The sequence below is a fragment of the Erythrolamprus reginae genome, chromosome 1 (genome assembly GCF_031021105.1).
Source record: "Erythrolamprus reginae isolate rEryReg1 chromosome 1, rEryReg1.hap1, whole genome shotgun sequence".
Classification (NCBI taxonomy): domain Eukaryota; kingdom Metazoa; phylum Chordata; class Lepidosauria; order Squamata; family Dipsadidae; genus Erythrolamprus; species Erythrolamprus reginae.
The window spans coordinates 340,421,297-340,440,971 of record NC_091950.1 but is presented as its reverse complement, the minus strand read 5'-3'; the positions used below and the strand labels follow the sequence as shown (position 1 = coordinate 340,440,971).

Sequence of the window (19,675 nt, the reverse complement as noted above, 5' to 3'; positions counted from 1 at the left end):
GTTTTCAAATTAGCTTTTCTCATCCTCCTTATTACTGTCTTTAAAAAGAGAAGGGAAAAACCCAACATGATTTATCTACTCTGCAGTAGAACTCTTGACGCAAAACAGCAGCCCAGTTCTGTCCAGTTTTTTCCCTGGTATAATAGAGGCTGTCGGACTTTTTTATACTAATTACTGTGTGAGCCTCAGATGAACCCCCTTCAATTCACAAGTCTTTGTTAAGGGAGGAGCTGTCAATGTATCTGCCCGTTTGCAGCTGTGCTGTGGCTTTAGCTTGCTTAACATTATGCTGCTTTTTAGACTTGACAGAAGGGATTCTTTTTTTTTTAAATTATTATTAAAGCAAAGCAGCCTTGTAGCGAAATGGTTTAAGCAGCTGCATTGTAGCAAAGCACAAAGAAGTTATTATTGTGTCTATTTGGGAGGGGGTAGAATGGAGGGAAAAAATATTCGGCTGCTGTTGATGCCGATTGTTGACTTGCCATCTGCCAGATAGGAGAAGAAAAAAAAATGACAGCTCCAGCAGGGTGTTCAAGAGGTTGTTTGGAGAGACGCATAAACATGTGCAGATGTCGAACTGAATAATGGCAAGAACTTGAGACGGTTTATGCTGCTGCTGCTGTGTGTGCACATACAGAATAAATGTATGTGGGGGTTTGGCAAGGAGGGAAGATACACACTAATTATTCTGATTCCTCCCTTCCTTCTTTCATCTTGATAATTAGTTCAGGAGTTGAATATTTCCCTGTCCTTCATTATTTACATCCATAAGTACCTCTTAAAATAGTTAAGCCAACTTTATTTAATAGTTTAGAAGTTTGGTGAAATTGTTACTTTTTGAAACAGTTACTGTATAAACAGATTCTTTATATCCTTCCACATTTTAGATAATTTAAACGTATAAACTTGTCATCACTAAATTCTTTTTCTAGTTTATGATATTATTGTTCAATTACCTCAATTATTAAAAAGTACACTTCCTTAAATTTTACTTAAAAGAGTGATAACTGCACACCTATAAGCATAATGTCACTTAATATATTTTTTGTTCAATGTAGTGCTGTACATTTATATTATTATAGATAACCTGATAAAATCTTTGGTCATGCTTTTTATCTGTTAAGTAATTTTCAGTTTTTACTTTAGTATTCTTTTATGATTAGTCAGCTTCATTATTAATATTTTATTAAGTAATATACAGTATTATTATCCAAGTTGATTTTCATAATACACTTTTGGAATAGAAAATTCATTTTCGTGAATAGTTGTTTAGTGATTGAATGGGTGGTTCATACCAGGGCTACAGGTGATTTTATAGTTTCCTAATGAATTAGTGGTGACTGATAATCATATTTACATCCAGTTACTCACAAATTAGTATGAAGTATGTGATTTAAAAACAGTTCTCTATTTTTCCAGTTTTAATTTTGCCATAATCTCAATAGCTACAAATCAAATGTAGTTTCAGAGAAAGTAATCCCGAGAAACCCTTTGTCTTCCAATGTTAAATGTTAACAAAAGTAGTTAAAGATATTAAGAAGATAAGATATTAAGATATTAAGTATCTTTTTCATCTCATCTAATGTCTTTGATAAGCAACTCATCTTGGAAAGCTGTTGCTGCTTTGGGCAGAGTTATAATAGATTTCCTTGCTAATATTTAAGAGTTTTATTTATAAGGTAGCTTTCTGGATAAATAAAAAAGTAAGAAAATTAATTAGACTATTTAATGCGAGTATTAAATAAATTACAGGTTAGAAATGATAATCTAAAAAGATTAATGTGGAATTTTAATATAAATGTAAAAAGTGAGTGACTGTGGTATATTTCTTTACAAATTTTTGTTAGTATGATTTTATTTAAGACGCAATGAAATTATTAAGATTTCAAACTAAGCAAATATTTGCTAATAATAAAAGATGATTGATTTATTATAGATTTTATGAAATATTAAATTTTATTTAGCCATACTGCGTTTCCCCCCAAAATAAGACCCTGTCTTATATTTTTTTGAACCCTGAAATAAGCTCTTGGCCTTATTGCCATGCACTCAAGAGCCTGATTGGGCTTATTATCAGGGGGTGTCTTAGTTTGGGGAAAACGGTATTTTAGATATATTTAAATGTATTTTAGTGCCCCTTTTAATTGGATTTTGATTTATTTTAATAAATAAATTGACATTAACATATTGCTTAATATATGATTCATTTAGTTTGAAAATTATCCTTATTGTGAAGTTCTGATTGATTGTTATGATTTGCCCTTGAAAATTATACTTTTAAAATTATAATTGTCTTTATAAAATACTTTTATAAAAATATTGCTATTTTGTTTGAAAAGGGAAAAGAATTAGACTGAGCAGCAAGAATTTTGCTTTAGAAGATATTAAAAAGCATAGATAAACATTTTTGACAAATTAGCAAGCAGAAAACAACTGAAATATTAAATTTGCTTTTATTAAGAAAGTTGCTGAGTTGTGAAGAACTTGTAAGAATGCTGTAAAATAAAATCTTATGAGTCAGACATGAAAGAAATACAAATAGTTGCCATAAGGGAAATAAAAACACTGAATAGAAATCCTATGGTTTTAGAAAGGTAATTTCAAGAGACATAGGATGCAAATGGGCATATTATTTATAATCTATATACTGCAAATTCACATCTTCAAATTGATAATTTTTTGTAGGATGTATATATTTCTCTCTTTTTATAGAAGTGAATGGTAAGACTTTGTACTTCTGAGTATTCAAAGATCTTCTACTACCTTAGCAATCCTGTGAAATCATAGGATAAATTATTTTGGTCCTGGAACTACCATGTTTCCCCGAAAATAAGACAGTGTCTTATATTAATTTTTGCTCCCAAAGATGTGCAGCTGCATGTTGGATGCGTGTTGGATGTGTTTTAAATCTGATTGATGCAGTGTTTGGGGATGCAATTTATGGACAGCAGTGTTATATATGTTCTGTTCTGGAATGCTGTGAAACGAAACGTCTCCTACGTCTTACTTTTTGGGGATGCCTTATATTAGGCAATTCTATGAAATTAAGGGAGAGGCAAAGGCTGAAACTGGCTTTTTGCTGCAAGGAGGTAAATCAATAACTATTAATGCCAATAGATGTTCACATTATTAGACTTATTTTTCAAAGACTGCTTTATTATTGTTCTAGACAACTTGAAGAAGAAGCAAAATGAAGAAGCTTTTTAAAATAAATGCTTAATCTGAAAAGGCCCAGTGCTATTATATCTTCTTTTAAATAGCAGAGAATACTTCCAGAAAGTCACATCAATTTTAAAGATCTGTAAAAGTATAATCTGAAATGTCTTGTTTTAGTATTAAGTATTATTATTAACGCAGCTGAGTTAAACCCTGACTTAGTCATCTTAGGAGTGGTTATATTTAAATAATTGGGAGGAGTAAGTGTGATTATATTGAAGAAAAGAATTTTGGGATTAATATACTGTTTATAATGTACATTTCTCCAATTCTTTGCTATTTCTATGGGTCAGGCTCACATGCATAGAAATATACAGCAAACAGTGTATATTATCTGTGCTGTTTGCTGTTTGGCAAATTACTAGGAGGCAGAGGTTTTCTTCCCCCAAAATTAAGGTGTGTCTTATACTCCAAAAATATGATATGTTTTCTGAGAAAAAAATATCACAAAACTAGTTTACACATTTTGCTAGAAATATACAGTTTTTTCCTGATTGAAAATAGTTTGTAAACTCACATGTAATTTCATTCAGTTGTGTCAATTCTCAGACAATTGTGTCAATTCTCAAACAATTGGTTTGCCATTGCCTTCTTTCTAGAGCTGATAGAAAATGACTGTGTAAAGGCCACTCAGTTGGCCAAGGCAGGACTAGAACTTATGGTCTCTTTGGTTCTAGCCTGATTCCTTAACCACTAAACCAAACTGATTTCACCTATAATTGTTTAATATTAAATAATTATATCTGGATACTACTAAAACCCATTGTGATGACTTTTAACAGGGCAAAACAATTCATAATAGGACAACAGTTTTTGAATCAAGGGACTTCAAATGGACTATCCTACAGAATGTGACCAAAATCTGGAAACCATTACTCCTGAGGGAATGATATTTAAGAAAGTTGTGGCTGCTTCAATGGGATTTACAGTTATTTTGGCATTTATTGATAAGGATAAAAATGCTGACTACCATAACTGATTTAATTCCAAAAATTGTCCCAGTGATCCATTGGGTAAAATGTTGGTTCTGTTGGTTCTCCTTGATTTCTTTGAATCAAGGAGAACCTGGTATCACTTCTGGTACCATTGATCACAGTATCTTATGTCAGCTCTGAGCTGACATTTGGGACTAATTTTATTGCAATTATGAATTTATATGCAGATTGGGCTATAGGATAACAGTGCATTATAGTAATGACCTTATGGCAGTTAAGCTGTGGGATCCTGCTGAATTCCATTCAACCTCCAGTTATCTGTCTTTCATCACCTAGGACTCTATAGGAAATCACAGACCTCCTGGTTTTTACATTAAGACTTGGCAGAAATCTTACAAGCAGTGTTAATTATGAACCATTATTGCAAACAACACTGATGCCAAAGAAAACATGTGATTTACCATTGGTATTGCAAAGGTGCAAGTATCTTTACCCAGTGGTTCAATTTCCCAGCTATTTTCCACATCCTTTGGATAAATTAATGGAGGTGTGTGACATTTGGTGACCATGACACTGATCAATTGTTGAGTGTTATTTCTGAGAAAATAAAAATTGTAATTGACCTTGACTTGAAATTTGCCTGGAAATAGGAAAATATTTTTAATAATAAAATTTTCTACCTGAATTTTAAATGGTCCAAATATCAATTTTATGCAAACACTGCTGATACTATACATGTGTAAAGTTCAGAAATATGTCATTTTTGTGGAATAACAAATTATGTATAATAATAATATTTCTCTTTCATTGTACCATGAGCTAGCACATTGATAGCCTTTACTTTGTTTATACTTGAGTGTATGGATTTTACACTTGTCCTATTTATCTGTTTTACTACAAGTATATCTAAATGTGTATTGGAACAAAATCATTAAAAAAACTTTAAGGGTGGGGAAATGCAATCTAGTCTTGTGATGGTTTGGTGTTTGTTTTGCTTTTTTGGCTCTTTAAATTTGGTTATAGCCAGTGACAGAAATAAATATACAATGGTACCTCTACTTAAGAACTTAATTCGTTCCATGACCAGGTTCTTAAGTAGAAAAGTTCTTAAGTAGAAGCAATTTTTCCCATAGGAATCCATGTAAAAAGCAAATAATGCGTGCAAACCCATTAGGAAAGAAAGAAAAGCTTGGAATTTGGGTGGGAGGAGGAAGAGGAGGAGGAGGACAATCGCTGCTGAAGGAGGAAGGTGAAGAGAGGGGAATCAAAAATATCCCAAACTTTAAGGCTTAAAAAAAAAAAAGAGGGATTCTGAGACGGCAAGGAGGAGCACACGCTTCCCATACACCCGGCACGAGGCTGCCAGCCATGCACTGCGCCAGAGAGAGAAATGGCAGGAAAGTGGCCAGGCCTTTATGCCACTCTCAAATTCCTGGGAAATTTTTCCAGACTCGGGTTCTTAAGTAGAAAATGGTTCTTAAGAAGAGGGAAAAAATCTTGAGCACTTGGTTCTTATATAGAAAAGTTCTTAAGTAGAGACATTCTTAAGTAGAGGTACTACTGTACTATGTCTATTAGATTTCCCCATAATTAGGCCAATCAGGCTTTTCAATGCATGTGCTGAAATAAGCCCCCTCAAAATAAGGTCTCTTCCCCAACTACTTATGCATGCACAGCCCACCCTGTTCCATCTCCTGTCCCACCTGCCACTCCCAAATTGTGCGTGGACATCTTATGAGTCTGGCAGCTCTGCCCCTTCTCTCTCAGCCATTCTGTACCTTGCAATGAAAAGAAAAACTTCTCGCAGCTGCAAGCAATTAACAACTTCTCTCACTTGCGAGAAGTTTTTCTTTGTATTTCTGCCTGTCAAGGTTCCAGGTAGCATCCAAACTAAATCAAAGTCCAAGTCTAAAGTATTCCTCAAATTTCCAATTTATTTCCAGAGCCATTTTGGCATCTACACAGGAGAGGTAGGCGAGGGGGGCGTTTGCCCAGGTTCGCCTGGTGCACCAGTTGTGACCCTATTTGGACCGGGACTCACTGCTCACAGTCACTCATGCCCTCATCACCTCGAGGCTCGACTACTGAAATGCTCTCTACATGGGGCTACCTTTGAAAAGTGTTCGGAAACTTCAGATCGTGCAGAATGCAGCTGCAAGAGCAATCATGGGCTTCCCAAGATATGCCCATCTTACACCAACACTCCGCAGTCTGCATTGGTTGCCGATCAGTTTCCGGTCACAATCCAAAGTGTTGGTTATGATCTATAAAGCCCTTCATGGCACCGGACCAGATTACCTCAGGGACCGCCTTCTGCTGCACGAATCCCAGCGACTAGTTAGGTCCCACAGAGTGGGTCTTCTCCGGGTCCCGTCAACCAAACAATGTCGCTTGGCGGGACCCAGAGGAAGAGCCTTCTCTGTGGCAGCCCTGGCCCTGTAGAACCAACTCCCCCAGAGATTAGAATTGCCCCCACCCTCCTTGCCTTTCGAAAGCTGCTTAAAACCCACCTCTGCCGCCAGGCATGGGGGAACTGAGAAACACTTCCCCCTAGGCCTTTACAATTTTATGCATGGTATGTCTGTATGTATGATTGGTTTTTATATAATGAGTTTTTAACTGTTTTTAGTATTGGATTTTGTTATATAATGTTTTATTGCTCTTGTTAGCCGCCCCGAGTCTGCAGAGAGGGGCGGCATACAAATCCAATGAATGAATGAATGAATGAATGAATAAATAAATAAATAATATTGGATCTGAGTTTTCCAGTCAGTTGACACATCCTTTGTCCCCACCCACAAACTTGTCACATTGCCCATTCAGGTTGTACTTCCTTGAACCCTCCAGAGTGCAAGAAACAGCATAACAGCAAACTGCGTTTTCCCGAACACCGTTTTGCCCATTTGGGTATTTTTTTTCACCTACCAGTCTTCAGGAGGGCCTATGTGCCTGCGTGGGGGGCAGTACGGGGTGGTGGTGCACATGCGTGGGGGAGAGGGAAGGAATGTGGGCACATGCATGCATGCTAGCATACCCCCACACACCACTTTTGGCATTTGCACCAAAAAAGGTTCACCGTCACTTGATCTATAAGAGCATAGAATACAACTTTATTGAGTGTGATTGAACATACAGGAAATTTGTCTTGGTTCATATGCTCTCAGTGTACATAAAAGAAAAGATAACTTCATCAAGAATCGTAAGGTACAACACTTAATGAGAATCCAGGTACAAATAAGTAATCAAATCATGTTAGGAACCAGTCAATATAAATTGTAAGGTACAAGCAACAAAGTTACAGTCATACAGTCATTTGTGGGAGAAGATGGGTGATGGGAATGATGATAAGATTAATAGTAGCACAAACTTAATAAACAGTTTGACAGTGTTGAGGGAATTATTTGTTTAGCAGAATGAAAGTGTTGGAGAAAAAAAGCCTGTTCTTGTATCTAGTTGTTTTGGTGTGCAGTGCTCTATAGCAGTGATAGCAAACCTTTTTTCCCTTGAGTGCCGAAAGACCGTGGGCGCATGCTATTGCACTTGCAATTCAATGGCTGGGGAGGGCAAAAACAGTTTCCTCCATACCTAGATGCCCTCTGGAGGCCGGAAACGGCCTGTTTCCCAACTTCTGGTCCATGTTTCACCTTCCCCAAGCTCAAAAACTTCCTGGGAGGGTAAAAATGCCCTCTCCCATCTTCCTGGAGGCTCTCTAGAAGCCGAAAATGCCCTCCAGAGCCTCTGTGTGAGCTAAAAATCAGCTGGCCAGCACAGACATGCACATTGGAGCTGATCTAGGGCAACAGCTCGCATGCCAGCAGCTATGGCTCTGCGTGCCACCTATGGCACCTTTGCCATAGGTTCACCATCACTGCTCTATATCATCATTTAGATGGTAAGAGTTGAAGCAGTTTGTGTCCAGGATGTGAGGTGTCTGTAAATATTTTCACAGCCCTCTTTTTGGCTGGTGCAATATGTCCGAGTTGCATTCGAAAACTATTGGCTAGGCTCAGGAACTCAAGCTGATGAAGAATGAAGACAATTCAGCAGGAACTCATTGCATATGTTTTACTCTTCAGTGTATCAAAAATGGAATCTCTCCTATTATTCTATTTACATAAAGTACTGTACTAATGTTATAAACCACGATACAGTAAATCAATCCACCCACATGACTAACTACACACCAGAACTAACCAACCAACCACAACAACCACACCTACTGCAAAGGTGCATTGCTTCTTACACTGTTCTAGCCCAATCAGGTTGCAGCTTAGTCACTATGACTCAGCAGTATAGCTGCTTTGCATACTCACAACCTTTTTACCTTAAATGGAATATTACCTGGGATAGTATAATCTTTGACACAGTATACAGATTCTCAATGAAAGGCAGGTTGGTAGCAATTGTTTTTTCTGAAGTTCTAATTATTATAATAATAATAATTAATAATTTATTAGACTTGTATGCCGCCCCTCTCCGAAGACTCGGACTTATCCTCTGAAGTCTGTGTCTATTTTGTTGGGTTGCAGAACCAAACCAGACAGTTATAGAGGTGCAGACGACAGACTCAATAATTCTTCTGTAGTACTGTATCAGCAGCTCCTTGGGCAGTTTGAGCTTTCTGAGTTGGTGCAGAAGAACATTCTTTGTTATGCTTCTTTTGATGTCATTTTTGATGTTAGGCTTCCATTTTAGATCTTGAGATATGGTTGAACCTAGAAATTTGAAGGTCTCTACTGTTGATACTGTGTTGTCTAGTATTGTAAGAGGTGGAAATATGGGCAGGTTTCTACGGTTTTGAGTGTATTCAGTTCCAGGTTGTTCTGGTCACACCACAAGGTTACTGTATTTTTCGGAGGATAAGATGCACCAGAGTATAAGACACACTTTAGTTTTGGGGGAGGAAAACAAGGAAAAAAGGCCTCTGCCTCCCAGCAATTTGCCAAACAGCAAACAGCACAGATGATATACACTGTTTGCTGTGTATTTCTGTGCATGTGTGCCCCACCAATTCTCTTTATCCACCACTACAAATTGACATTTTTGCATCGGCTGAGGCAGCATTTGGCCACAGGGTTCTCCGTTGCATGGTGCCACAGACTAGGGAAGCCAGCCAGACCTAGCCTTTCTAATGATATATCCTGTTCTTGAAGGTTAGCTCCATCCACTATGGAGAAAGGGTGTTGGTCTTACCTGATATGTCTCTTTTTGTAGGGTGGAGCTAACCTCCAGTCTCTCCCAAAGTTAATCTGGTCTGGGTTCGAGACATCAAATTGTTTTCTTCTACTTTGTTGGATCTTGGGAGCTGCAAACTGAGTCTGACCATTGTCCGTCGTCAGAGAGGGGGAATGAGGCAGGAAGATGAAGATATTAATCTGCCAGACTCAGTCCTCATTGGATGAAGGGATGGTTTCATCCCATTCTTGGAGGTTAGCTCCAGCCTATGAGAAGAGGCGTATCAGGTAAGACCAATGCTTCATTTTTTCCCTTTGCCTCCAGATCCCTGCACAGCCCTAATTGTTGCTATGTGCCCTTGATTAAGTGAGTTTAATCAAGCATACACGTTTGAACAATGTGTGTTGAATACTTGTCATCTAAAGCTGTAGGTGGCAAAGCAATGTCAACATTTCCATTTTTCCTTAAAAAAAAGCAATATTGAATAGGGGTGAAAGGAAAGAAAGATCTTCCACAAATGAGCAGTGGGAGATGAAACAGATGAAAAGAGATGGACGAGGAAAAAGAAGAAGCATTCAAACATAAAAATCACATGTATCTACATAAGAAATATCAGATTGTAATGGTTTCTGGGATACCTTTTTCAAAATTCTATAAGTATATTGTCTTCAGAAAAGTTGGCCATGCAAATATACACCAAACACACATATATATTCAACATTCAACTAGATCCATCCAGTGATACCACCACCCCTATTAGCGAATAGTCTCCTAGGTTGTGAATTTGTGTTTTTTGTGATTTGTAAATAAAGTTTAGAGAAAAAAAGGAAATAATTTTTGTATATTTTTTTGTTGTTACCTCAGTATAAAGAAAGTAGAAGTTTCAGTTCATTTTTATTCCCCCATCCCCACAAAAAACCATCAGACAAACAATAAACTGTTTTAGATCTGTAGTTTAGTTATGGAGCTCATCCACGAGATCTTTTGGGCGGCTTTATGGAAATAATTTACTATAATAAGTTATTATTTTTAATATTTAATAATTATTACTAGAATACTCATAAAATGTATTTTTGAAATAATGTGCAATGCCTAGACTAAAATATTGGAATGTGAATTGTGATCAGGCCCATACTTGGCTGTTTCAAGATTAGCTAACATTGGTTGCTTATTTTTCTGTATGTCAGTATAAATGGGTAAATAAATTTGATAAATAAATGTATTGGTAAATGAATTTGTTATGTGCCAATATCTGTAAATCCTGTTCAGTGCTGGAAGAACAGTGGATAAGAATAGAATGCAATGACCTAATATTTTTTAGGTTTTAAGATGGTAATAGATCTATAAATGAATTTGCAACTTATGTCAGCAAAATGTGGAAATAATAGGAATTTTGAAGCAGGCAGTATGCCTTTCAGGGTTTAAGATAGGACATAAAACAGTTGCAGTCTCTTGATGGCTTAAAACAGCTGCTTTGTAGCCTGCCTGCTATTTTATGAATGTATACTTACTAAACATGCACACGCACACGCACGCGTGCACACGCACACACACACACACACTTTCACTTGGATGTAATTTCCATGAAATTAGTTTTATTTGTAAATCATGTTTAAGGTTCATGTTCAGTTAAAAATACAAAAAATTAAGCAACTTCATTGCTTCACCTATTCAGTCTATTTGTTTTACCTGAATTGAAGTTAAATAGGGAATGTGACTCATTTTTCTGGTTGATTGACCATTCTACTTTAAGCAGAAGTTCAGATATAATTTATATTAATAATATTTTTTTATATAGGAGAATACATTAAAAATTGGAGGCCAAGATACTTCTTATTGAAGACAGATGGCTCCTTCATAGGATATAAGGAGAAGCCGCAAGATGTGGATCTACCATATCCTCTTAACAACTTTTCAGTAGCAAGTAAGTATCCTTAGTAAACAGTTAATGATTATCAAACAGGTAGTAGATTGAGGAACTTTTTGAAATGCATAGATTTTAACCTTCACATTTTAGGTCAACCAGAACATAATTCCATAATAGCAAAGTTTTTAAAATTTCATTGAATCTTCATTATGCATTATGGACTGACCAAAGCAAAAGAATAGTAGCAGAAGGAAGGGATTCACAGAGCTTAAGGACAGACATTAAATTTTAAATAACCAGTATTTGAGGTACCATTGGAATAGCACTCTTATTGATACATTATCTTATTTGCAGGTAGTCCTCAACTTATGACCATAATGGAGTCTGCTCATTACAGTTTCAATTGGTGAGGTCATTAAGTGAGACAGTCTTCTTAATAATGCTCACCCCCAGTTCTCTCTGATGCAATCATTAAATGACCTTGTGGGTTGTTATGTGGAGCATGGGGTGCCTCAGGGATGGGGGAGACCCTGGGAGGCCTACCATTGGTCCAGGCCTACTTGCTCTGAGCCTCCCAAGGCCTTCACTTCTTACCCTTTGGGATCCCTATAGCCCTTGGGACTGCTTCCTCCACCCCACCCCACCCGAGTCCCTGCAGATCTTTCTCTCCTCCTCCCACCCCTATGTTACCCATTGATCTAATCTAATCTAATAAATAATAATAATTGAGCCCTAAACCTTTGAATATCACCAAAACTCTGGAGCTTTCCTCAGAATTCTCAGATTGAATTAGGAAAGCAGAACAGATTGCTTTATCACATGACTGCATTGTGCAAATCTGGAAGTGGCCATTTTCTAAACAACCATAATTCAGTGCTGCTGCTCAGAAAATGGCACTTGTTCCAAAACTGTGTTGGACAACCATGCAACAAAGTGATCCATTTTGCTTCCCTAACCCAAATTCTGGAGCTTTGGAGATCTTGGAAAAGTAAGTAAAGAGGATGGTGTGGAGCAGGGGGAGTGGGAAGAAGGCCCAAGGCCTGTAAGAATATATGGACGGGGAGATGGAGGGAGATAAGGGGTGGTGGGGCTGCAGTTTGTCTGTGATTGGTTATAAGGGCAACTGACCATGGGGGTACTGCAGTGGCTGTAACCTCAGGACCAGGTCATATAACTTGGGAGGGGGTGTTCTGCCATAACTTTGAGCAATTGCTAAGTGACCAGTTGTTAATCAAAGGAGTACCTGCAACACACACACACACACACACACACACACGCACAGCGAGTTCTACCAAAACTCTCCCGAAGTTTATTTCGGGATGAAACAAGGAAGCAATTTTTCGGTTGCATAATCCATACTGTTTATAATCCATAACAGAAATCTTCAGGTACATAGAAAATAGAAGATAAATAATATAAACTCAGAAAATCTTTCTATCAACAAAGTTGGGTATACTGTAAGATATTGCTCTGGGTAGAAAAAGTCCTTGGAACTTGATTCAGTTGCTTTTACTAGAGTAAGTACTTTTTATAATAATGAGTCCCATCTTAATTGGTATAAAATATTCTTGAAAGATCTCAATATATTTGGAAATTACAGAAAATGCAAAAGTGCATTTTGGATTTTTTTTAAAACAACAGCCACTTGTAATTCTTTTAAATGTTAGAAGGTATAGAAAAAAATCCAAAGCTCATTAATTGGCCTTCATTAGGAATTAATTTTCATGGTATTTCTTGGAATGGGGCTGGAAGACTTCAGTTTTATGTGTTTAAGCATAAGTCCTGTTGAACTTAATTAAAATTACTGAATGTGCAGAAGACTGAACTAGAGTATTTTTTATTCCAACAATGTGAGTTTAAAGCATTTGAAATACAGTGGTACCTCAAGATACGAACCTGTCTTACGAACAACTCGAGATACGAACCCGGGGTTCAGAAAAAATTTGCCTCTTCTTACGAACTTTTTTCGTGTTACGAATGCCAAACCCGAACTTCCGGGTTCGGCGTTCGGGAGGCTGCTGGGAAGCCCCCGGCTGTTTTAAAAGGTGACAGCTGGGCGGCGGGGATTCCCAGCAGCCTCCGAACGCCGAACCCGGAAGTTCGGGTTTGGCGTTCGTAACACGAAAAAAGTTCGTAAGAAGAGGCAAATTTTTTCTAAACCGTTCGGAGGCTGCTGGGAAGCCGCGCGGCTGTTTTAAAAGGTGACAGCCAGGCTGGGGGGCTTCCCAGCAGCCTCCGAACGTCGAACGCGGAAGTTCGGGTTTGGCGTTCGGCTTTGGGAGACGGCTGGGAAGCCGTCCGGCTGTTTTAAAAGATCACAGCCGGGCTGGGGGGCTTCCCAGCAACCTCCCGAACCCCGAACTTTTGCCGAACTTCTGGGTTCGGGGTTCGGGAGGTTGATGGGAAGCCTCCCAGCCCGGCTGTCACAGCCGCGTGGCTGTCCAGCAGCCTCCGAACGCCGAACGCGGAAGTTCGGGTTTGGCGTTCGGCTTCGGGAAGCTGCTGGGAAGCCGCCCGGCTGTTTTAAAAGGTCACAGCCGGGCTGGGGGGCTTCCCAGCAACCTCCCGAACCCCAAATTTTTGCCGAAGTTCGGGGTTCGGGAGGTTGCTGGGATGCCTCCCAGCCCGGCTGTCACCTTTTAAAACAGCCATGTGGCTTTCCAGCAGCCTCCGAACGCCGAACGCGGAAGTTCGGGTTTGGCGTTCGGCTTCGGGAAGCTGCTGGGAAGCCGCCCGGCTGTTTTAAAAGGTCACAGCCGGGCTGGGGGGCTTCCCAGCAACCTCCCGAACCCCGAACTTTTGCCGAACTTCCGGCAAAACTTTCAGCAGCTTCCCGAAGCCGAACGCCAAACCTGAACTTCTGCGTTCGGCGTTCGGAGGCTGCTGGGAAGCCGCGCGGCTGTTTTAAAAGGTGACAGCCGGGCTGGGGGGCTTCCCAGCAACCTCCCGAACCCTGAACCCAGAAGTTCGGCAAAAGTTCGGGGTTCGGGAGGTTGCTGGGGAGCCCCCCAGCCCGGCTGTCACCTTTTAAAACAGCCGGGAGGCTTCCCAGCCATCTCCCGAAGCCGAATGACAAACCCGAACTTCCGCGTTCGGCGTTCGGAGGCTGCTGGGAAGCCCCGCCGCCCGGCTGTCACCTTTTAAAACAGCCTGGGGGCTTCTCGGCGGCCTCCCGAACGCCGAACCCGGAAGTTCAGATTTGGCGTTCGACGTTCGGAAGGTCGCTGAGAAGCCCCCAGGCTGTTTTAAAAGGTGACAGCCGGGCGGGAGCGTTTTTTTGCGGGGGGGGGGGGGGGTTTGGTTGCATGGATTAATTGACTTTACATTGTTTCCTATGGGAAACAATGTTTCGTCTTACGAACCTTTCGTCTTACGAACCTCCCCTTGGAACCAATTAGGTTCGTAAGATGAGGTATGACTGTACTTTATAAACACAATTATGTTACACCAGTATACATACGTTATGTGTATGTACCTGTACGGCAAAAGCAGGATGGGGTAGTGCATCCATCCTTGCTCTCCTTCATCTCTCAGCAGCTTTGGATACCATTAACTACAGTATCCTTTTGGGTTGGCTTTGGGAGATAAGGCTGGGCACCACAGTATTGCACTGGTTCAGTTTCTTTCTCCAAGGCCTGACCCAAACAGTGTTAACAGAAAGACACCCAGCCCTGAGCCACTCCGTTGGACTCATGACTCATTTTTCCATGAATAACAATAGCAAAAGTCATAGCACTTAGACTTATATACCTCTTTACAGTGGCTTATAGCCTTCTCTAAGAGTTTTCAGAGTCAGCATATTGCCCCCAACAATCTGGGTCCTCATTTTACTACCTTGGAAGGATGGAAGGCTTAGTCAACCTTGAGCATGGTGAGATTTGATCTGCCAAATTACAGGTAGCTAGCAGTCAGCAGAAATAGCCTAACCATTACGCCACTGTGGCTCATCCTTTTATTACATCTAGCCGTACGTTGCATTGACCTATTTGTAACATGATTTCCTAATTGATTTGGAATAAATGTTAACTATTTTATTGTGTTGACAATGTCTCACCCCTCGAGTATACAAGATGATAAATGTTATATTCTATTAGATAGCATTTACATAAGCGAGTTCTTTTAAGAATTCTTGATGGATATAGTCTTGACCTGTTTTCTTTGTCAGTAAGGTTTGAAACTTTACTTTCTGTTACTTTTACTGCCCTTATAAAAACTTTCTGAAAATGAAAATTTAGACATAGGTAACCCTCATATCTTCCACACGTATGATGGGAGCATAGGATTAATTTACTTTTTTTGCAATATCCTTATATTTCTGGTACACCATTTTTTTTTGCTAATAATTTTGTTTTGTTTCTGATGTAATTGATTATTTTTATATTAGTATTATTTTATTGTTGCTATTGTTGATGTATTTTTTATCTTGTTTTCCTTATTGTGATATATTGAGTACATTTTACTACCATTAGATGTTTTCTTGGGCTCAAGTCTTTTGCTTAACTCATTTTAAAGTATTTTAATATTTTTATTTATCTTTTATATATACATCGAAGGATTTTTGCCCTTACTTTTTATTGTTGTGATATTTTGTTAGGTGGTGATAACCTAAGAAGCTATTATTTGCAAAAATTCAAATTTTAGATGTATAGGATTTAGAATAGATCATACAGGACTTATGACGATTGAGCTCAAAATTTCTGTTGCTAAGCAAGACATTTGTTAAGTGAGTTTTCCCTCTTTTACCACATTTCTTGCCACAGTTATTAAGTGAATCACTGCAGTTGTTAAGTTAGTAACAAGATTGTTAAATTTCATCTGAATTTTCCAATACAGTAATACCCCGGTTATTGCGTCCCCAACCATTGCGAACAGGGTAATTTGCGATTTTTGAACCCGGAAGTCAAAACACCATCTACGCATGCGTGCCCTTTTTTCTATGGGCACACATGCGTAGATGGCGCCCGGCAGATCAGCCCCCAATCTTCGGCTCCTCGCTAGCGCTGCGGAAGTTAAAAACACCATCTGCACATGCGCAGATGGTGTTTTTACTTCCGCAGCGCTACTTCACGAAAACCCGCTCGTTGCGGGGGGTCCTGGAACGGAACCCTCGCAACGAGCGGGGGATCACTGTACAGCATTGCCTTGTTATTTAAGTTCCCCAAATAGAACAAGTGGATTATATATCTGAAAAATGCTGCTTAAGTATATCTTATAGAATATTACACAGGGTATGAAACTATTGTAAAACATTTATTTTTAACATGTTACATTTATGTGAGACATACATTTCAAGGATTATGCTATCTTAACACTAATGAATATGAGGATTATGAATCTAAACCAGTCCATTCCTATTCTATTAGGAAATGTAAAGAGGTATCTGTGTGAAGGAGAGAGGCCTGATATTTGCTGATAATGAGTTCTACAGGTGCAGCTTGTTAGAGGAATATGCAGATAGCCTGGAAAAAATAGATATTAGGAAAACATGAGCATAACAAAGGAAGCCATAAGGAAGAAACTCAAAATTGCCCCATTTTGACTTTTAAAAAATGTATTATAAAGGGGTGTAAAATATACAAAAGGAAAATACTATCAGGATTTTCAAGATTTTTATGATAGCTTATATATCAATAAATATATTTCTGGTTTTTTTATTATTTCCTAATCTAGTCTGCTTCAAAGGCTGACACAATAGTAGGCTCTCATTTTTAACTCTAATGCGATCAAACAGACTGATTAGATGGGACATATTTAAATATGATGGAAGTTTAAAAAATGTTGTCCTTGATGCCAGAATCTATTATGACCTACAGTTGTACTTTAGAGTCAGTCTGGATATTCAGAGTTACAGGAAGGTTAGATGTAATATGTGTGTCTGATCTGCATCTAGCCTTTGTTTGATCTGCTATTTACAAATTTGCAAAATAGTCTCATTAACCATCCTTTACCCTTAGTTTTGGCAGTGACTTGGTGGTAGAGTGCTGAATCTTTCAAATCAATATCAATGTTTGGTTGCATATAAAATAGAAATTCCAGAACCATTTTCTTCTTCCTATGCTGGAAATTCTGTGCTGTCTGCAGAGATTCCTTTACAGGCAGTTCTTGACTTACGAACATAATTGAGCCCAAAATTTCCTTTGCTAAGAGAGGCAGTTATTGTGAGTTATGCCTCATTTTACAACCTTTTCCCACATTTGTTAAGCAAATCACCATGGTTGTTAAATGAATCATGTGGTTGTTTAGTGAATCTGGCTTCCCGCATTCACTTAGCTTGTTGGAAGCTGGCAGGGAAGGTTACAAATGGTGATCACATGGTCTGGAACAATGTAACTGTTATTAATACATGCTAGTTCAATTCTGATCACATGACTATGAGGAGGCTGCAGTGGTCGTAAGTGTGAAAAACATGCATAAATCATTTTTTTCAATGCTGTTGCAAATTTGAATGGTCACTGAATGGTTGAAAGTGAAGACAATTCTGAAATTCTAGTAGAAAAGTGTAGTTTGCATCTAGACTTTTTATTTCTTCCTAAAATAAAGTATGATTTCAATATGAATTAAGCTATTAAACTTTTCAATTATTTCATCCCCCAATCTTACCTTTGAAACAGTTCACTTGTCTAATGAGCACTGAATTTTATTTGATTGACGCTAACAGCTTTCATGTTTCATAACTTTTATTTGTTATTCAGGAATAAAGAAGAAATGTCCATTTCCCTTTAGATTAAAACAATACTAAGTTATCAACAGGTAAAAACTCTTGCTCTATATGTGAAATTTAGTATATTTTTATTTTATTTTTATAGTATTATATTTAAAACTGTTTTGCTTGTCTGTGATTAATAAAAAATGATTGATTAAAAGTAAGCCAGTAAAGTTCTGATTTTCTGTTAAACAACACTAAAAATATCTTTGGATTATTTTATTAATTTTATCAGTATTATCCTAATTCAAAATGAAGCCTTTATTTTAGGGGTGAACAACTTTTTAAAGATGCAACTCAACTTCATAGTCTATAGCTGTCATGGCGAACCTATGACATGTGTGCCACAAGTGGCATGTGGAATTATATCGGGCACATAAGCTCAAGTCCCCCCCTCTCTTTCTTACCCACACATGCACATATTTATGGGACTGCCTCTCGCAAATTATTTCTGTCTGCCCCATCAGATCAGGCAAGAGGGGCATACTTTGGGTACTGCTGGCTAAGGAATGTCAGTGGAATGTCATGCACAAATTGAGAGCCCTATCTGCTATGGTACCTGTTCTTTGGAACATCATTCATGTTGAAATTAGATTGGTCTTACTCCTATTGGCCTTTCATGAGATTTTGAAAACTTGGTTTTTTGCCCAAGTTTGGGGTTCTGAGTGTGGGATAGAGTCAATTTCCTAGCTGTGTGGACAATTAGTTGGATAATGCCTGGCTGCTATGTATTTTATTTTAATTTTTTATATTGTGTATTTTATGTATTTTATTATAATGTGCTTAGAGTCATGTTAAAATGAAATGAGCGGCCATATAAGTAAAATCAGACTGATCTGCCTTAAGTCAATACCTGGGAAAATACTAGAAAAAATAATCAAGAAACAGATCTGCCACCACCTAGATACAAATAACACAATAACCAACAGCCAACATGGGTTTGTCAGGAACAAATAATGCCAAACCAGCTTCATCTCTTTCTTCAATACGATGGCCAAAATCAATTGACCAACGCAACACAGTGAACTTAGTATACCTGGATTTCAGTAAAGCTTTCGACAAGGTTGACCTCAATCTACTACTCCACAAACTAGAGAAAAGTGGGATAGGCAGCAACACTACCAGGTGGATTGGCAACTGGCTGACCAACAGCCTAGGATCAGTCCTAGGCCCAGTACTTTTTAACATATTAATCAATGACCTAGATGAGGGAGTAGAAGGGGAACTAATCAAATTTGCAGATGACACCAAGCTGGGCGGGAGTGGCCAACACCCCAGAGGATAGGCTCAAGATACAGAGGGATCTAGACAGACTAGTGCAATGGGGCAAAAACAAACAAAATGAAGTTTAACACAGAGAAAAGTATGATCCCACACCTAGGTAACAAAAACCCAAAACATACATACAAACTATGTGAAAAAACTCTCTATAGCAGTGAATGTGAGAGAGATTTGGAGTCTTAGTGGACAACAAACTAAACATGAGCCAACAATGTGCAGCGGTGGCTAAAAAAGCCAACACAATCTTGAGCTGCATAAACAGAGGAATACACTCCAAGACAAAGGAGGTGCTAATACCACTCTATAATACCCTAGTTAGACCACACCTAGAGTACTGCATTCAGTTTTGGCCACCAAACTACAAAAGAAACATTGATACTCTAAAAAATGTGCAGAAGAGAGCAACCAGAATGATAAAGAGACTAGAAACTAAAACATATGAGGAAAGGTTGCAGGAATTGGGCATGGATAATCTAGCAAAAAGGAAGTCTAGGGGGG

The 19,675-nt window shown here is 38.5% G+C and overlaps 1 protein-coding gene across 4 annotated transcripts in view; it reads left to right on the top strand.

Annotated features, from left to right (window-relative positions):
- Nucleotides 1–19,675, top strand: part of AKT3 (AKT serine/threonine kinase 3) — a 141,627-nt gene that overhangs the window by 45,255 nt on the left and 76,697 nt on the right. For 3 of the 4 annotated variants that reach the window (XR_011557463.1, XM_070734039.1, XM_070734040.1), the window contains exon 3: nt 11,125–11,250. Coding sequence is in view for 2 of the 4 variants with exons in the window: in XM_070734039.1 (XP_070590140.1) it covers nt 11,125–11,250 (126 nt within the window). In the remaining 2 variants the exon portion in view is untranslated. Of the gene's footprint in view, nt 1–11,124; nt 11,251–17,882; nt 17,944–19,675 lie in introns of those variants that run through there. The other variant, XM_070734041.1, reaches the window with a different exon arrangement.